Source organism: Monopterus albus, unplaced genomic scaffold, assembly GCF_001952655.1.
Source record: "Monopterus albus unplaced genomic scaffold, M_albus_1.0 scaffold323.1, whole genome shotgun sequence".
NCBI lineage: Eukaryota > Metazoa > Chordata > Actinopteri > Synbranchiformes > Synbranchidae > Monopterus > Monopterus albus.
This window is the reverse complement of record NW_018128203.1, coordinates 384,907-398,159: the sequence shown is the minus strand read 5'-3', so window position 1 is coordinate 398,159 and position 13,253 is coordinate 384,907. Positions and strand designations below refer to the sequence as shown.

Here is a 13,253-nt window from a genome sequence, read left to right as displayed (position 1 = left end):
GGGGCTGAATAATTTTGCACGCCCAATTTTTCAGTTTTTTTATTTGTTAAAAAAGTTTGAAATATCCAATAAATTTCGTTCTACTTCATGATTGTGTCCCACTTGTTGTTGATTCTTCACAAAAAATTACAGTTTTATATCTTTATGTTTGAAGCCTGAAATGTGGCAAAAGGTCGCAAAGTTCAAGGGGGCCGAATACTTTCGCAAGGCACTGTACTCTGCTTTGGATCTCGCCTCGTGGAGTATCACTGATTGTGAGAAAGGTGAGGGATCAGCCTAGAACTACACGAGAGGACCTGGTCAATGACCTGAAGAAAGCTGGGACCGCAGTCTCAACGGTTACCATTAGTAACACACTACACCATCATGGCTTAAAATCCTGCAGCGCACGCAAAGTCCCTCTGCTCGCATGGGAGAAGGTCATGTGGTCAGCTCCACTCACCGTGTTTGGAGGAAGAAGAAGGATGAGTACAATCCCAAGAACACCATCCCAAGTGTGAAGCATGGGGGTAGAAACATCATGCTTTGGGGGTGCTTTTCTGCAAAGGGGACAGGACGACTGTACGGTATTGAGGAGAGAATGGATGGGGCCATGTATCACGAGATTTTGAGCAACAACCTCATTCCCTCGGTAAGAGCATTGAAGATGGGTCATGGCTGGGTCTTCCAGCATGACAATGACCCCAAACACACAGCCAGGGCAACTAAGGAGTGGCTCCGTAAGAAGCATTTCAAGGTCCTGGAGTGGCCTAGCCAGTCTCCAGACCTGAACCCAATAGAAAACCTATGGAGGGAGCTGAAACTCCGTGTTGCCCAGTGACAGCCCCAAAACCTGAAAGATCTGGAGAAGACCTGTATGCAGTGTGTGCAAACCTGGTCAAGAACTACAGGAAACGTCTGACCTCTGTAATTGTAAACAAAGGTTTCAGTACCAAATTTTAAGTTCTATTTTTCTATTGTATCAAATACTTATTTCATGCAATAAAATGGAAATAAATTATTTAAAAATCTAACGGTGATTTCCTGAAATTTTTTTGTAGATTCTGTCTCTCACAGTTGAGGTGTACCTACGGTGAAAATTACAGATCTGTCCATTCTCTGTAATTGGGAAAACTTGAAAAATTGGCCGTGTATCAAATACTTATTTGCCCCACTGTAATAGCGTCATGTACCCCGATGACAGGTTGATATGCAAACTGCAACGGGTTGAGCTCACTTGGGCACGGAGGTGGCCGAGGACAATCCTCTCCATGGTCTTCATCAGGTGGGAGGTCAGGGCAACGAGTCTGTAATGGTTTGACTCCTTAGGATGAAATATTTTAGGAACCACAACCACACAGGATGTCTTCCATAGGGCTGGGACTCTCTCCAGGCTAAGACTCAGATTAAACATGTACAGGACCACTTCAATGAGCTGGTCTGCACACTCCCTGAGGACCCCGGGGCTGATGTGGTCAGGGCCTGTGGCCTCCCTGGCCTTAATCCTCCTTAACTCCGTCCTCTGAGGTAAAAGCTAACATTAGTGTGCCAGCAACGACCATTCTCATCATCTTAGGTTAGTGTGTTAGTATGGAAACATTTGCTGATTAGTACAAAACACAAAGTACAGCTGTGGCTTATGGGAATATTATTCGTTTTGCAAGGATTTGGTCATAAAACTGACCTCATAATGGCACCAGAGGAAAGTCAGTTAATCTCCAAATTGATTACAACCCATCCAGAAAGTGACATTAATATCTGTGCCAAATTTTATAGCAATCCATCCTGTCGCTGACATGTCATTTAAAGCCACAAAATCTGTAGGATTTGCCGTCTGTTACTATGGGGATGTGGGAAAATATGGACCATACTCTACAGAAATTGCAAGTGGTATTAAAATGTATAATTAACAAAAAGATCTCAAAGTCCCAAACCATGTTGCTATTTATAGACAGTGTGAGAAAGCCACACAAGTGCAGTGACAAATTTTGGAAATCCTGATAGGTCACTCTCGACCCCGCTTATAATATAGTCTAATGCAGTCATTAGTTGTGCTATCATCCTTAAGGCAGAGTGTGTGCTGCAGAAGGACTCATGTATAATCTATTAAAGAGCTGTTTGTCAGGTGATTTTAACAGTCATAAAAGTCACCATCTCACTAAAAAACACTGGCATTGTGTGAATATGTTGTAACTGATAATGGAATGTGCAAAACCATATGTAAGACAGCCTAATAAAGTGAAGCTGAGTTTTCTCAAAAAAAGCTGCATATGACTTTCAGTGTATCTGGCTTTTCTTAAGCAAAGACAACTAAATAAGCTTATTTAGAATTTTCACTACCACCTGAGAACAGAAAACAGGGAAGTACGCACACATCAGAGGAACAGATTGAGTCATCTGCTCCACACACTGTGTGTCACACTGTTTCAGAAGTCACAAAGGTCTGGGAATGACCAGGGGAAAAGTGAAGTGAAACTTAAACTGAATAGGCCTTTGTCACAGCAGACACCTTGACTTAAAGTAAAAACAAGCTACATAATGTTAACAGAAAAACATACTTACAGTATTAAAAGTTATCAAAAGTAGTCATCCTGCAGACAATGACTCTGTGGCTGACACTATTATTACATATGACACAATTAGATGTGAATACTGAGGCACTGATGTGTAATCCACATTTACTGTTGTAGCAGGTCAAGGTGGAGCTGGTTTTCACTGCTAAGGCAGTTTAGTCCTCAGTTCTCAACCTAGGAGCCAAATTCAAATGTGATTGGCCATGAGATAATTCATGGTAGTTGAAAGAACAGAAAAAACAAAGTTCTGTGACATGTATGTTTGGTTTTTAGACCTTTCTCTGTTTTTTTGCTTTTTTGAGAAATATTAGACAATTTAATCTATTTGTGCCTCAAACTGTTAATTAAATATCTTTTTGTTGAAACAGAACAGGTAAAAAATGAGACCCCAATCAGATGCTGCTTTTTTATAGGAGGTCACAAGCCAAAAGTGGTCGGGAACAGCTGGTTAAATTGTTCATCTCTAAGGACACTGTTAACAATAACAAAGGTAGCAGAGTAAAATGCACAGTTCCTCTAAAATGTAATGTACAAAATGGACGCAGGACTGAAGGAACTGCACATAGGTTGAGTCCAGTTCCTTGAATTAGTCATTTAAATTTACAACAAATATACTCACTCATTTATGAGTTAATTAGGTAAAACTAACTAAAATTAATGCAAAAAAGCTAAACTCTGCCTTCATGTTTTTGTTGAAATAGTCATTCTGGAAGATGTAGTTTGTGTTATTGTTGAATTTTATTGCATTCTACTGACAAGTGTTTCCACGACTTTAGTCACTAAATTTATATTAGGTTACTGCAGTAAATTAACCTTCCACCTCTCAGTATGACACAGTGCAGTTCAATTTGGAGATAAAGCTGATATACTGAAGATACATAACTTATGCAACTTGCTATTAAGTGACTGAACTGAACAAATTCAATGAAAGCTTTACAGGGCTTAAAACATTCTAACCACTTACACTATGTCATACACAAAAAAAGATAACGACTGATTATAAATCCAGATCACCTTAACCTATTGTTCAGGAAACCTATTGTATTTTCCATGGCCTTTGCTTAGAGAGGCGCACTCTGTGCCATAAAGATATTTAACCATTAACATTCAGTGTGCTGGACTGTTGAAGACACAGGCTACAAGGATGCATTAAGCAGCCATTATTTAATGGCCTCTCCACTGAACCTCTTCATATGATAAGGAGCGGTGAGAGCTGCTCAGTTTCTGTGCCTGCGTCAGCACAGTCCTGCAGAATAGAGGCAGGCAGCCTGAGAGGGGCTGACATTTAAGATCATGAAAGTGGTGGAGGAATTAATTAACCTTAAACGCACCACTGATGTGAGGTCACTCAGGCTGTTCGGAAAATCTTAAAGGTGGCCTGACCCTTCACACTCCTTCCCACAAGAGTTAGATTTTGTTCTAAAGTGAACTACTTTTGGTAGAAACAGGAACTTTGAAACAAAAACATAATAATCACACAATGCTAGAGCAGTCTGTTTATGTTGTTTTATTTTGTAATGTGACCACAACGGCACATTTTTCACAAGTTTTCACAGCTTAATCATACTGCCTCAGTGCAGAAGCATGGATAAGACCCTTCCCTCTGGAACAGAGACCTCCTGTGGGTTAAAGGGTCTGAGGCACTCTGCTCAGCTCTGCGGTCTGACAGAGCCAAACTGAAGGCTGAGAATAATGTGGATAATGAGAGAGTGAAACCAGAAGGGGAAACAGGTACTGTACTCAGTTGCAGAATGCCCCAGGCAGTCATCTGACTCTGCATAATCTGCCTCTGTCTCTGTCTCCTTGTCCAATGATCTTAAGCCCTTCTCCACAGACAGTCATTGTAGAGTGAACTGTGGGATGCTGCCAGGTGTTAGGATATTTGGAAAACATTTTTCCCAGCTTGTCAGGGAGTCAGATCCAGCAAAACACCCAAAGGACCTTGCACTCCTGGTCACAAGAGTGCACAGATCCTTGCACTGCTGTGCCTGCCTGCTTTGGTTGCACTGTAAATTGCTCTGATGCTGAAGGTCCATGTGACTGTGTTCTTGTTCATGTCTAAACATCTTCCATTATCTTTGCACACAAGCTTGGTTGTAGATTGGCACAAGGACCGATGACAGGCAGCTTTTATACAATTCTTCCCACAGGTCCCGTCGTGCTCGGTTCGGATATCCACAATCTACACCAGGGTGGTAAAACAGGTAGTTTTATGATTTCAGTTACCTCATATCACTAAAACGTAGTGATGGCCATCTGAAACCGATGCTCCAATACAAGCTTCAAACTCGAAGAGTGGAAAAACTATTGTTTCTCAATAAAAATCTTTGAATCTCCATCCCATGTACATAATCACACCCTGTCCTAGTTAAATGAGCACAACCTACCATCCTAGCACATCCTCTGTTTCCCCAAGCACGTCTTCTCCTACCTACTACTAGAATAAACCGACCAATCAATCAGTCTTTGCAAACATGTATTTACATCATTCACACAAAGCCTAGTTACACCCATCACATAATTCAGACATTGTTGTGCTGTTTCCTGTTTCACCACTAGATTTCACTGAAACAAATCTTTGAATGAATGAACATGTTTGATGAAGTGGTTCGATACTGGTTCATTTCTTCCTTTGGACATCACTACTAAAATGTTTAAAATGGATGTAAGTTATCTCCTGGTTCTGATAGAACTAAATTTCATCTCGAAAATCGGTCATGTGACCACTCTTGAGCCTGTTGCAGGTTAATTGGCGGGAGCGCGCGCTGACTGCACCAGGTGCAAACGATTGCATTGACTGGACGCACAGCCGTGATCTCTGAGTACATTTCAGCCTCTGAAATCCAGCCACGCCAAATCTTTCAGTCTCTCTTCCGGGCCGTGGCTCAGCAGGCCCACCAGACTTTGACCTGCAGCACGATGAGTAGTGAAACCTGCAGCACGATGAGTAGTGAAACCTGCACCGTGGAGCAGCAGCAGCACGCCGCCGGAAATACCGAGGTAGATGTGGACACATTGTCTCAGGACAATATAAAGCCTGGCTGTGGGTTTTAGGGATGTGGCTATTTGTTCTACTGTGTCTGCTGGGTCGACTTGCATCAACATATGCGGACGTATGTGTTTGGCTGTTGGGGTAACGGTGGTTTCCACCTGTTTTTGTTTTCTCACTTGTAGGACAGAGCTGGGAGGAGACACGGTCTGTTTCACTCCATACTGCGCGGCCTTTTCTGGCCGTTGAGCGCCGTGGTACGTCCAGCACCTAATGCTATCGTTGTTTACCCGTCAGCTTTACAAAAGACTTAACGTGAACTGTCACTTCAAGGTACGCGCATATCGCGGGTTCTGGGTGGTGCTGGGCTTTCGGCAGCCCCAGGAGAGAGCCCTCGTTAGCCCCCAGGTTCTCAGTACTGCACGCCACAGTCTCACCGGCCGCAAGCGTCTGCACCGGCTCACCCGCCTGCTGCTGTCCATCCTGCCCCGCTGGGCGCAGGGCGCTCTGGGCTACCCAGTGTCCAGCAGCATTGGGCGCTCCCTCTCCCCAGGTACTGTTGCCTTGAAGTCGCCTATAATTACAAAGAAGTAATGCTGCAGTTGGTTTTTAAACTTTCTCGCCTGTGTCTGTAGAGCATGGAGTACATGGATGGAAAACCCTAAGTTGATTTTCAATTTTTTTTTTAACCTATGGGGTAACTTTTAGCTAGTGTTTCATGATAAACAGGAGTGATAACCACAAACTTGATATTCTGGTAGTTCACAACATTATTATTTTGGCTTTCACGGGAGTCAAACTTGACCTTATGAGAGGCATGGGAGATGTTTCTGCATAGAAACATGAGGGGGAATAACTTTTTAAAAATGACCTTTGCCAACAGAAATCAGGGTCTCTCCTACTAAACCTTATGGAAAGGGCAGTAAGAGGAAGCAGGACGAGTTGGATGACGAGGAGGATGAAGAGGCGCATCCGACCTGGGTGGAGGCGCTGTCTCAGGATCTCCTTGATGACGAAGGCACAGATGAGGATCCTGACTATGAGGTTAGTGCTCAGGAGGGGCAGTAACTATCACTCGTCCATTTTGTGTATTGTAAACTGATGTGGAAATGTTTTTTGTTAGGTTGATCTTTATAGTGTCTTCTGTGCAAATCTTCACTCAAGTACTATTGTCTGGCTTTTCTTTCTTTGAATTAGGATAAAAATGATCTTGCATAGTTTGTCCAAACTTCAGTAGTTGATCGCTTACAAGTGCACAACATTTCATTAAAATTAAATTCCACAACATCAGTGTTTGAAAGACAACCTGTTGTTTAAACACCATTTTCAGCCCAGTACTGTAGAGACGGAGAGTGAAGAGTACCGCTCGCATAATGACACAGAAAGTGATCTTGAAGTTCATGAGAAATGCATGGTCATTATTGAAGATGTCAAAGTGGTAAGAGGAGCCATGGCAGCAATGGTAACAAGTGATGTGGATGTCAGAATGTTGAATTAACTTGTTTTGTGCTTGTAGGATGTGGAGCCACCCACTTCAGCTCAAGTCTCGTGCCCTGCTGTTTAATGTGTCATATTGACAACTTGTATTGTGCTTTTGTGTGAGTGTGTGTGTGTGTGTGTGTGTGTGTGTGTCTATATTAACTCAATAAAACTTGGTCCTTGCCTTGACATTGCTGTGGCCTCCCACTAGATGACAGTAATGTTTTCTGTTCCAAAGCTGAAAGGAAGTGAATGTGGTAAAATGTGAGCTTTATGTAAATGCAGCTGGTATTGGTGACAAACATCAGCTTGAATTAAGACCTGGGTAGATAATGTGTTCGCTAATCCTGTGCCAAACTACAGTTTCGTTTTTACTTGAGGGATTTGTTGCATCTGTATCAGGGCCTTGATGTGAACAGTGTTTGGCTGATTTACTGCCCCAAGACTGCTAAATTAAAAGATGTCTCGTGGCACACAAAGTTGCATCTACAGACTATTTCTACATTTGTTTTGAGTTTCATTACATGCAGAATTTCTCACGGGAACATGTAATTGTCATACCTCAAACTATAGGGATAGTGATTTCAGACATTGCTTTTAATAGCCTATAAATTAAAACTACATGTGGAAAGGATATGATTTCCGTCCCCAACATGAAATGACACGATCACTTGATCAAGTACCAGGAGTGTACTGGTGATGCCCCCACTCTCAACCACCAGTAGAAGACGAGGCCAACCACTTGGTGAGCTCTGAAGCAGCCCAGGAGGGTGAGGTTATCCATGATGGCAACATCCATGTGTTATGGTTAAGTTGAACCTTCCCTGTGTTTTATTGTTCATCACGGTTTGTTTTAATAGTTGGGACTGAAATAGCTTGTGGTCACCCTGACGCGTGCCGCACCCAGACCCAGAGGAGGGAGCTTGTCTAAGAAGATGTCAGCAGTCCAGTGATGCCATGTATAGTTAAGGGATATAAAACGGTCCTGGCCATCCTCCCCACATGCTGTCCACCCTGGAGAGACTTGCATGCTCTAGCTGCTGGGGACAGGGAGCAGCATCCCCTATACAAGTCCTGGTTTGTTGATGGAGAAAGGTAATAGGGGAAGAATGACTGTAGGCAATTTGAAGGACAAATACAATATATACATAAGCATATACATGTACAAAAAAAAATGAAATTCAATGATTTGAAAGGGGAAAGGAGAAATGGGAGGTTATATTTTCTTAAAAACGGTGTTGGATGTCTGATGTGAGCTAAATTACAGTAATTCACAGATGAATCACTAAAATGCCAATCATTTATTACAATAATTCTGGGCAGTTCAATAATTTGAAAGACAATTCAACAGTCTGAAAGGTATGGAACAGAATCACCGTCTCTGCATGGAAAGATATTAGATAAGAAGATTGTGTAGTGGTTTGTTACAAGTTAATATGCACTATGTAATAGAATAGAATGTTCATGTGCTGACTTTTAAGTTCATGTGAGCTGGACAATGAGCTTATATAATTTGGCCAAGCTGTTTCCTGTTTTTTGGGTACATCGCAGGGTGTTGCCTCCTAAAAGTGGAGACAGGAAGCTAAGTTTGGAAACTTGACGTAACAGCTGAAGAAAGCTGTGAATAAAAAAAAGTTAGGCTGAAGGATGTAGGGAGAAAAGAAGAATGCTTTTGTGATAGTGAGGTGTGTGCATGTTCGATCCCAGGCCTGGGTATGGGGAATGGACTCTGGACTTTGGACTCTGACTGACTCGACCTTATGGCCAACAATGACTGATTCTTTGATAATTTTCTTATCTAATACTTTGTTGTATTGCTTTGCAGGGATGGTGATTCTACCTCTCAGATGGCTGATCCTATCTTTCAAATTATTGAACTGCCTTGAGTTATTGTAATATTAAATTATTATAATTGGAATGATTTGTCTGAATCAATTTAGTTCGTATCAGACCCCAACAACGACACTCAAAGAGTCAGTCAGTCATTTAGTCAAGTACACCATCCTCTTTCCTGCAGCAGGTGTTGTCTGAGAAGCAGGTACAATCATGCCCCATATAGAACCTTACTGCCACTGTGAGAAAGCAGGGACGGCTGTTACATTTATCAGAGGAGGATAAGTGCACACAGTGAGTGTGTGCGCCTGACAAAACACACAGATATTAGCTTGAGTTGTGAGAGCAGATGTTATCCATGCATGGTAACAGTTGGATGCGTGTTTCGTTTTGTTGTCTTTTTTTGGAATGGAGAACAGCAAAAGAATAATGATGTCAGTAGCCAGCCACGTTCAGGCAGGCAGGACCAACAGCGGGGGACAGGAGTGCGAGGGAGAGGACACAGAGAGAGTGTGTGCTTGCAGGGACACACACACACATCAATAACTTTGTATTGACAGAACAGTCAAGCAAGAGTTACATTAGGTGACAGTCAGCCATCCGAGCGAGTAACACACATGCAGTATCAGCACCCAGTGGCAGGTGTGTGCTCACGCTCTGTGTTGGCGGGAGCCTCCCAATCATGCAGCACACCCAGAACCAAATAAGCCAGTGAAAATTCGAATGTGTCCCAAAGATAGAAGTGAGTAAAAGGACAATGGGAAGCCCAGGAGGCTACTGTGCAAATGTCCTCCACAGCCATCTCCCTGAAGAGTGCTGTGGAGTGAGATGTGATGCCAGATGGGGGATCTCTCCCAGTTGACACGTATGCCTGTATAGTGCCTGATAGCTGCCCTGCGGGCAGAATGATGGCGCAATGCCCACACAGGAGGGTATGGAGCTCTCTTTCCGACTTGACTCCATGTGGGGGAAGAAAGAAACCATCCAGGGAGATGACTCTGGATCGAAAGGAAGATATTATTTTCGGCACATATGCAGGGTTCGATCTCAAAATGGCCGAGCTGCCGTCTTCAGGAATAGAGAGGCATGCTGGTGAGATTTAGCTGACATCAGGGCTAAGAGGGGCCGCGCTTTCAGCGAAAGGTGATTTGAGAGAGGTCTGTGCTATGAGCTCGAAGAGGGGTCCTCTGAGTGTGCGTAAGACCAGAGGCAGACCCTCCTGTGGTGTCACCGAGTGGACCACAGGCTGCTGTCTGCCCACTCCTCTGAGGAAGCATTTCACCAGCGCATGCGCGAACACAGATTTCTCACCAGAACCTTCATGGCTGTAGCATAAGCTTTCACAGTAAACAGAGCGAGGTTTCTGTCTATCAGGGTCTGCAAGAAAATCAACACTTGTGTGAGTGGGCATGACGTGGGGGCTGTGCCTTTCTCCATGCACCACCGCTGAAAAGCAGACCATTTTGCTGCATAAGACGCCATTGTTGATGGATCTGTTGCACTCTGAATTGTATGCATGACTGCTAGAGGCAAGCCTAGGCTCTCCAGTCACTCCTGTTCAGGGGCCAAGCCCACAGGCACTGCCCTACCATGGGAAACTGTTGAATGCACCAGCTGGCAGAGCACGTCCCTGTGCCACGGAAGCTGCCACGGCTTGCGAGACAGCAGCTGCACCAGCGTCGGAAATCATGCTGTGCCTGTGTGCTCTGGGGCTATCAGGATGATGCACAGCCGTTCATCCTGTATGCACGAGCGGAGGCATGGGATCAGTAGTACAGGATGGAAGGTTTAAATGAAACCTCTGGGCCAGGAGTGATGAGCAAAGGCATCCACCCCTAGCGGAGGCTTCTCTCAGGTGCTCATTGAGAACCAGAGAGCACACTGCACATTCTTGCGAGCTGAGAACAGATCTGCCACATCTTGCGCGAACCTGTCCCACAGCACTTGAATGAGGGATGGTTTCAGTACCCACTTTCTTGGCAGAGGCCCGCCTCATGACATTAAATCCACCCTAGTGGATTTAATGTCATGAGCTTTAATGTCATAATGTCCTAGTGAGGAGCTCGAAGCAAGTGACCAGAGCATGTAGGCTTCCAGGCCACTTGGCCGCCTACAATAAGAATGGGCGGATGGTGGGAAACTCAGGCCAGACAGGGGTGCATTTGGCTTGCTGCTCCATCCAGTAGAAATCACCCATCATGTCAGATGAGGGAAGAACCGGAGCCTCCGGTGGGAAAGGAATCCCCTTGCAATCTGCTGCCTTTTTAATTATGTCAGGCAGATCGCAGACCAGAGCTCCAGCAGCTGGCTGGTGGTGGGAGCGTGTTGCTATGCTGGAGGGGGCTCATTTCTGCAGGCATCCATATCAACTGATGGGTTAATGGGAGAACCGGGGGAGCCAGCGATGGATGGAAGCGAGCCAACAGACTCGGGCTGTGCTGTCCATGCTGAGGAACTCCAGGGGGTCATCGATCAAGAGGTCGTCACTGGTGTTTGCCCAGCTGCCATCATCATCAGGTTCACACTCTCTGACGGCCACAAACGCTTTAAGTGTGTAATATGTGGGACTTGCTCATAATTGACTTGGGAAAACTCAAATGTCAAAATGTCACCTTGTCACTTGGCCAATATTGTCACATTTTTAGTCTGTGTCTGCAGAGAACTGTCATGATTCTGCTCCACTGCTTCCGGTCTCAAACTTTTATTTTGACACTACAGTACTTCCTGTTACAGTTTCATCTCAGCTATGGACTCTTTACCCAAATCATTGTCAATTGCTTGCACCTGTTTTCACCTCTTTATAGGCAGCTTCCTCCCACCAGGAAGCTGCCAGATTTTTCTAACTTATGTTCAGACTCTCCAGTGCCTGTTGTTCCAGCTCTGACCCTGGATTTCCTTTTAACTACCCAATACTGCCTAACCCTTCTTTTTCTGTTTGGATTCTGTGCACTGACTTATGGACCTCCCCTACTGACCATTCTTTTCGTGGATACCTTGGATGTGTGAGTTTGCTGGCGCTGGCTCTGACCCTGGACTGGATTATCGACCTGAGAGTTACATGTTGAATCAGACTCCTGTATTGTTTATCGTGTGTTTCAGTCCAGTGCTCTGATTAAAGAGACAGTGTTATGCTTATGACATTATTGGCAGCTTTACTCGTGGATCCTGACATTATAATCTGGCCACCATGAACTCAGCCAGCGAGGACGACAGAAACTGATGAATTTGAGAGAGGCTGGATGACATCCTTTTCAAAGTAACAATGTGTTGAGCTGTTACACAGGAAGTTTAAAGAGGAGTGACACCTTATTCTTAAGGCTTTGTTTATTAGTCTTGAGAAGACAGGTGCTTTTAAAGTCTGGCTTGGAGACTAAAAATTTAAGACAAAAGGTGGTTTTTCTGTAGATGTAGACTGTGAAAGATGTGGGCATTTATCAGGCAGCCTGATGGAAGGAGTCTATTGGTTGCATTATGATTTATGTGAAATTTAGTTGGTTACTATTTTTGGAGCTTGACCCATACCAGAGAATGAAGTCAGAATATCTTGGCCACTTCTGCTGTCCTGTAAAGTTCCCATCTTTATTCAAAAACTGGAATACCCCTTTAAGACAGTTCTTTGGTAGCGTTGACTGATTGAAAGGTCAAAAGTGAACTTATTGTCTCATTTCTTACAGTCTTATTTCACTGGAAGTCCAAATATGAAAGATATGAAGTATCACATACAAGAAAAAGTAAAGGCACTGTTTGCAATTTTCTGGTTTTCTATGGAAATTGGTCATGAAATGTGATCTGATCTTAACCAAAGTCACAAATGTCAACAGTATTTCTAAGATAATAAAACTGTCTTTATTGGTCACACCCATTGCAGTGATGGTGGAAAAAGTAATGGCAACAGTGTTTTAATAACTGGTTGAACTACCTTTAGCTGCAACAACCTCAAGCAAGCGCTTCCTGTAGCTGTGGATTAGACCTGCACAACGTTCAGGAGGAATTTTGGACGATTCTTCTTGACAGAACGGCTTCAGCTTAACCGTATTCTTAGGATGTCCTGTGTGAACCACTCTGTTGAGGTCATTCCACAGCATCTCTATTGGGTTGAGGTCTGGGCTCTGACTGGGCCACTCCAGAAGGTGGATTTTGTATCTCCAAAGTCATTCTGTAGTAGATTTACTTAGATGTTTAGGGTCGTTGTCCTGCTGCATCACCCAGCTTGTTCTAAGTTTCAGCTTGCGGAAGCCACCCTGACATTATCCCGTAGGATACCTTGATAAACTTGGGAATTCATTTTCCCCTCCACAGTGGCAAATGGTCCAGGTCCAGAGGCAGCAAAGCAGCCCTACATCGTGATGCTCCCTCCAGCATACTTCACTGTAGGGATGATGTTTTTGTGTTGGTACGCG

The 13,253-nt window shown here is 44.0% G+C and overlaps 1 protein-coding gene across 3 annotated transcripts; it reads left to right on the top strand.

Annotated features, from left to right (window-relative positions):
- Positions 1 to 5,345: 5,345 nt before the first annotated feature.
- On the top strand, positions 5,346 to 7,509 carry org (oogenesis-related gene). 3 transcript variants are annotated; one of them, XM_020624227.1, is made up of 6 exons: positions 5,346 to 5,552; positions 5,727 to 5,798; positions 5,875 to 6,094; positions 6,425 to 6,585; positions 6,872 to 6,976; positions 7,058 to 7,499. In XM_020624227.1, exons 1-6 carry the CDS (start codon positions 5,472 to 5,474, stop codon positions 7,103 to 7,105), a joined length of 687 nt encoding a protein of 228 aa, XP_020479883.1. In that variant the 5' UTR covers positions 5,346 to 5,471; the 3' UTR covers positions 7,106 to 7,499. The 3 variants fall into 3 exon arrangements, with proteins under 3 accessions (XP_020479883.1, XP_020479884.1, XP_020479881.1); XM_020624225.1 differs by having other exon boundaries at positions 5,348 to 5,552; positions 6,872 to 6,979; XM_020624228.1 differs by lacking the exon at positions 6,872 to 6,976 and having other exon boundaries at positions 7,058 to 7,509.
- The last annotated feature ends 5,744 nt before the right edge of the window (positions 7,510 to 13,253 follow it).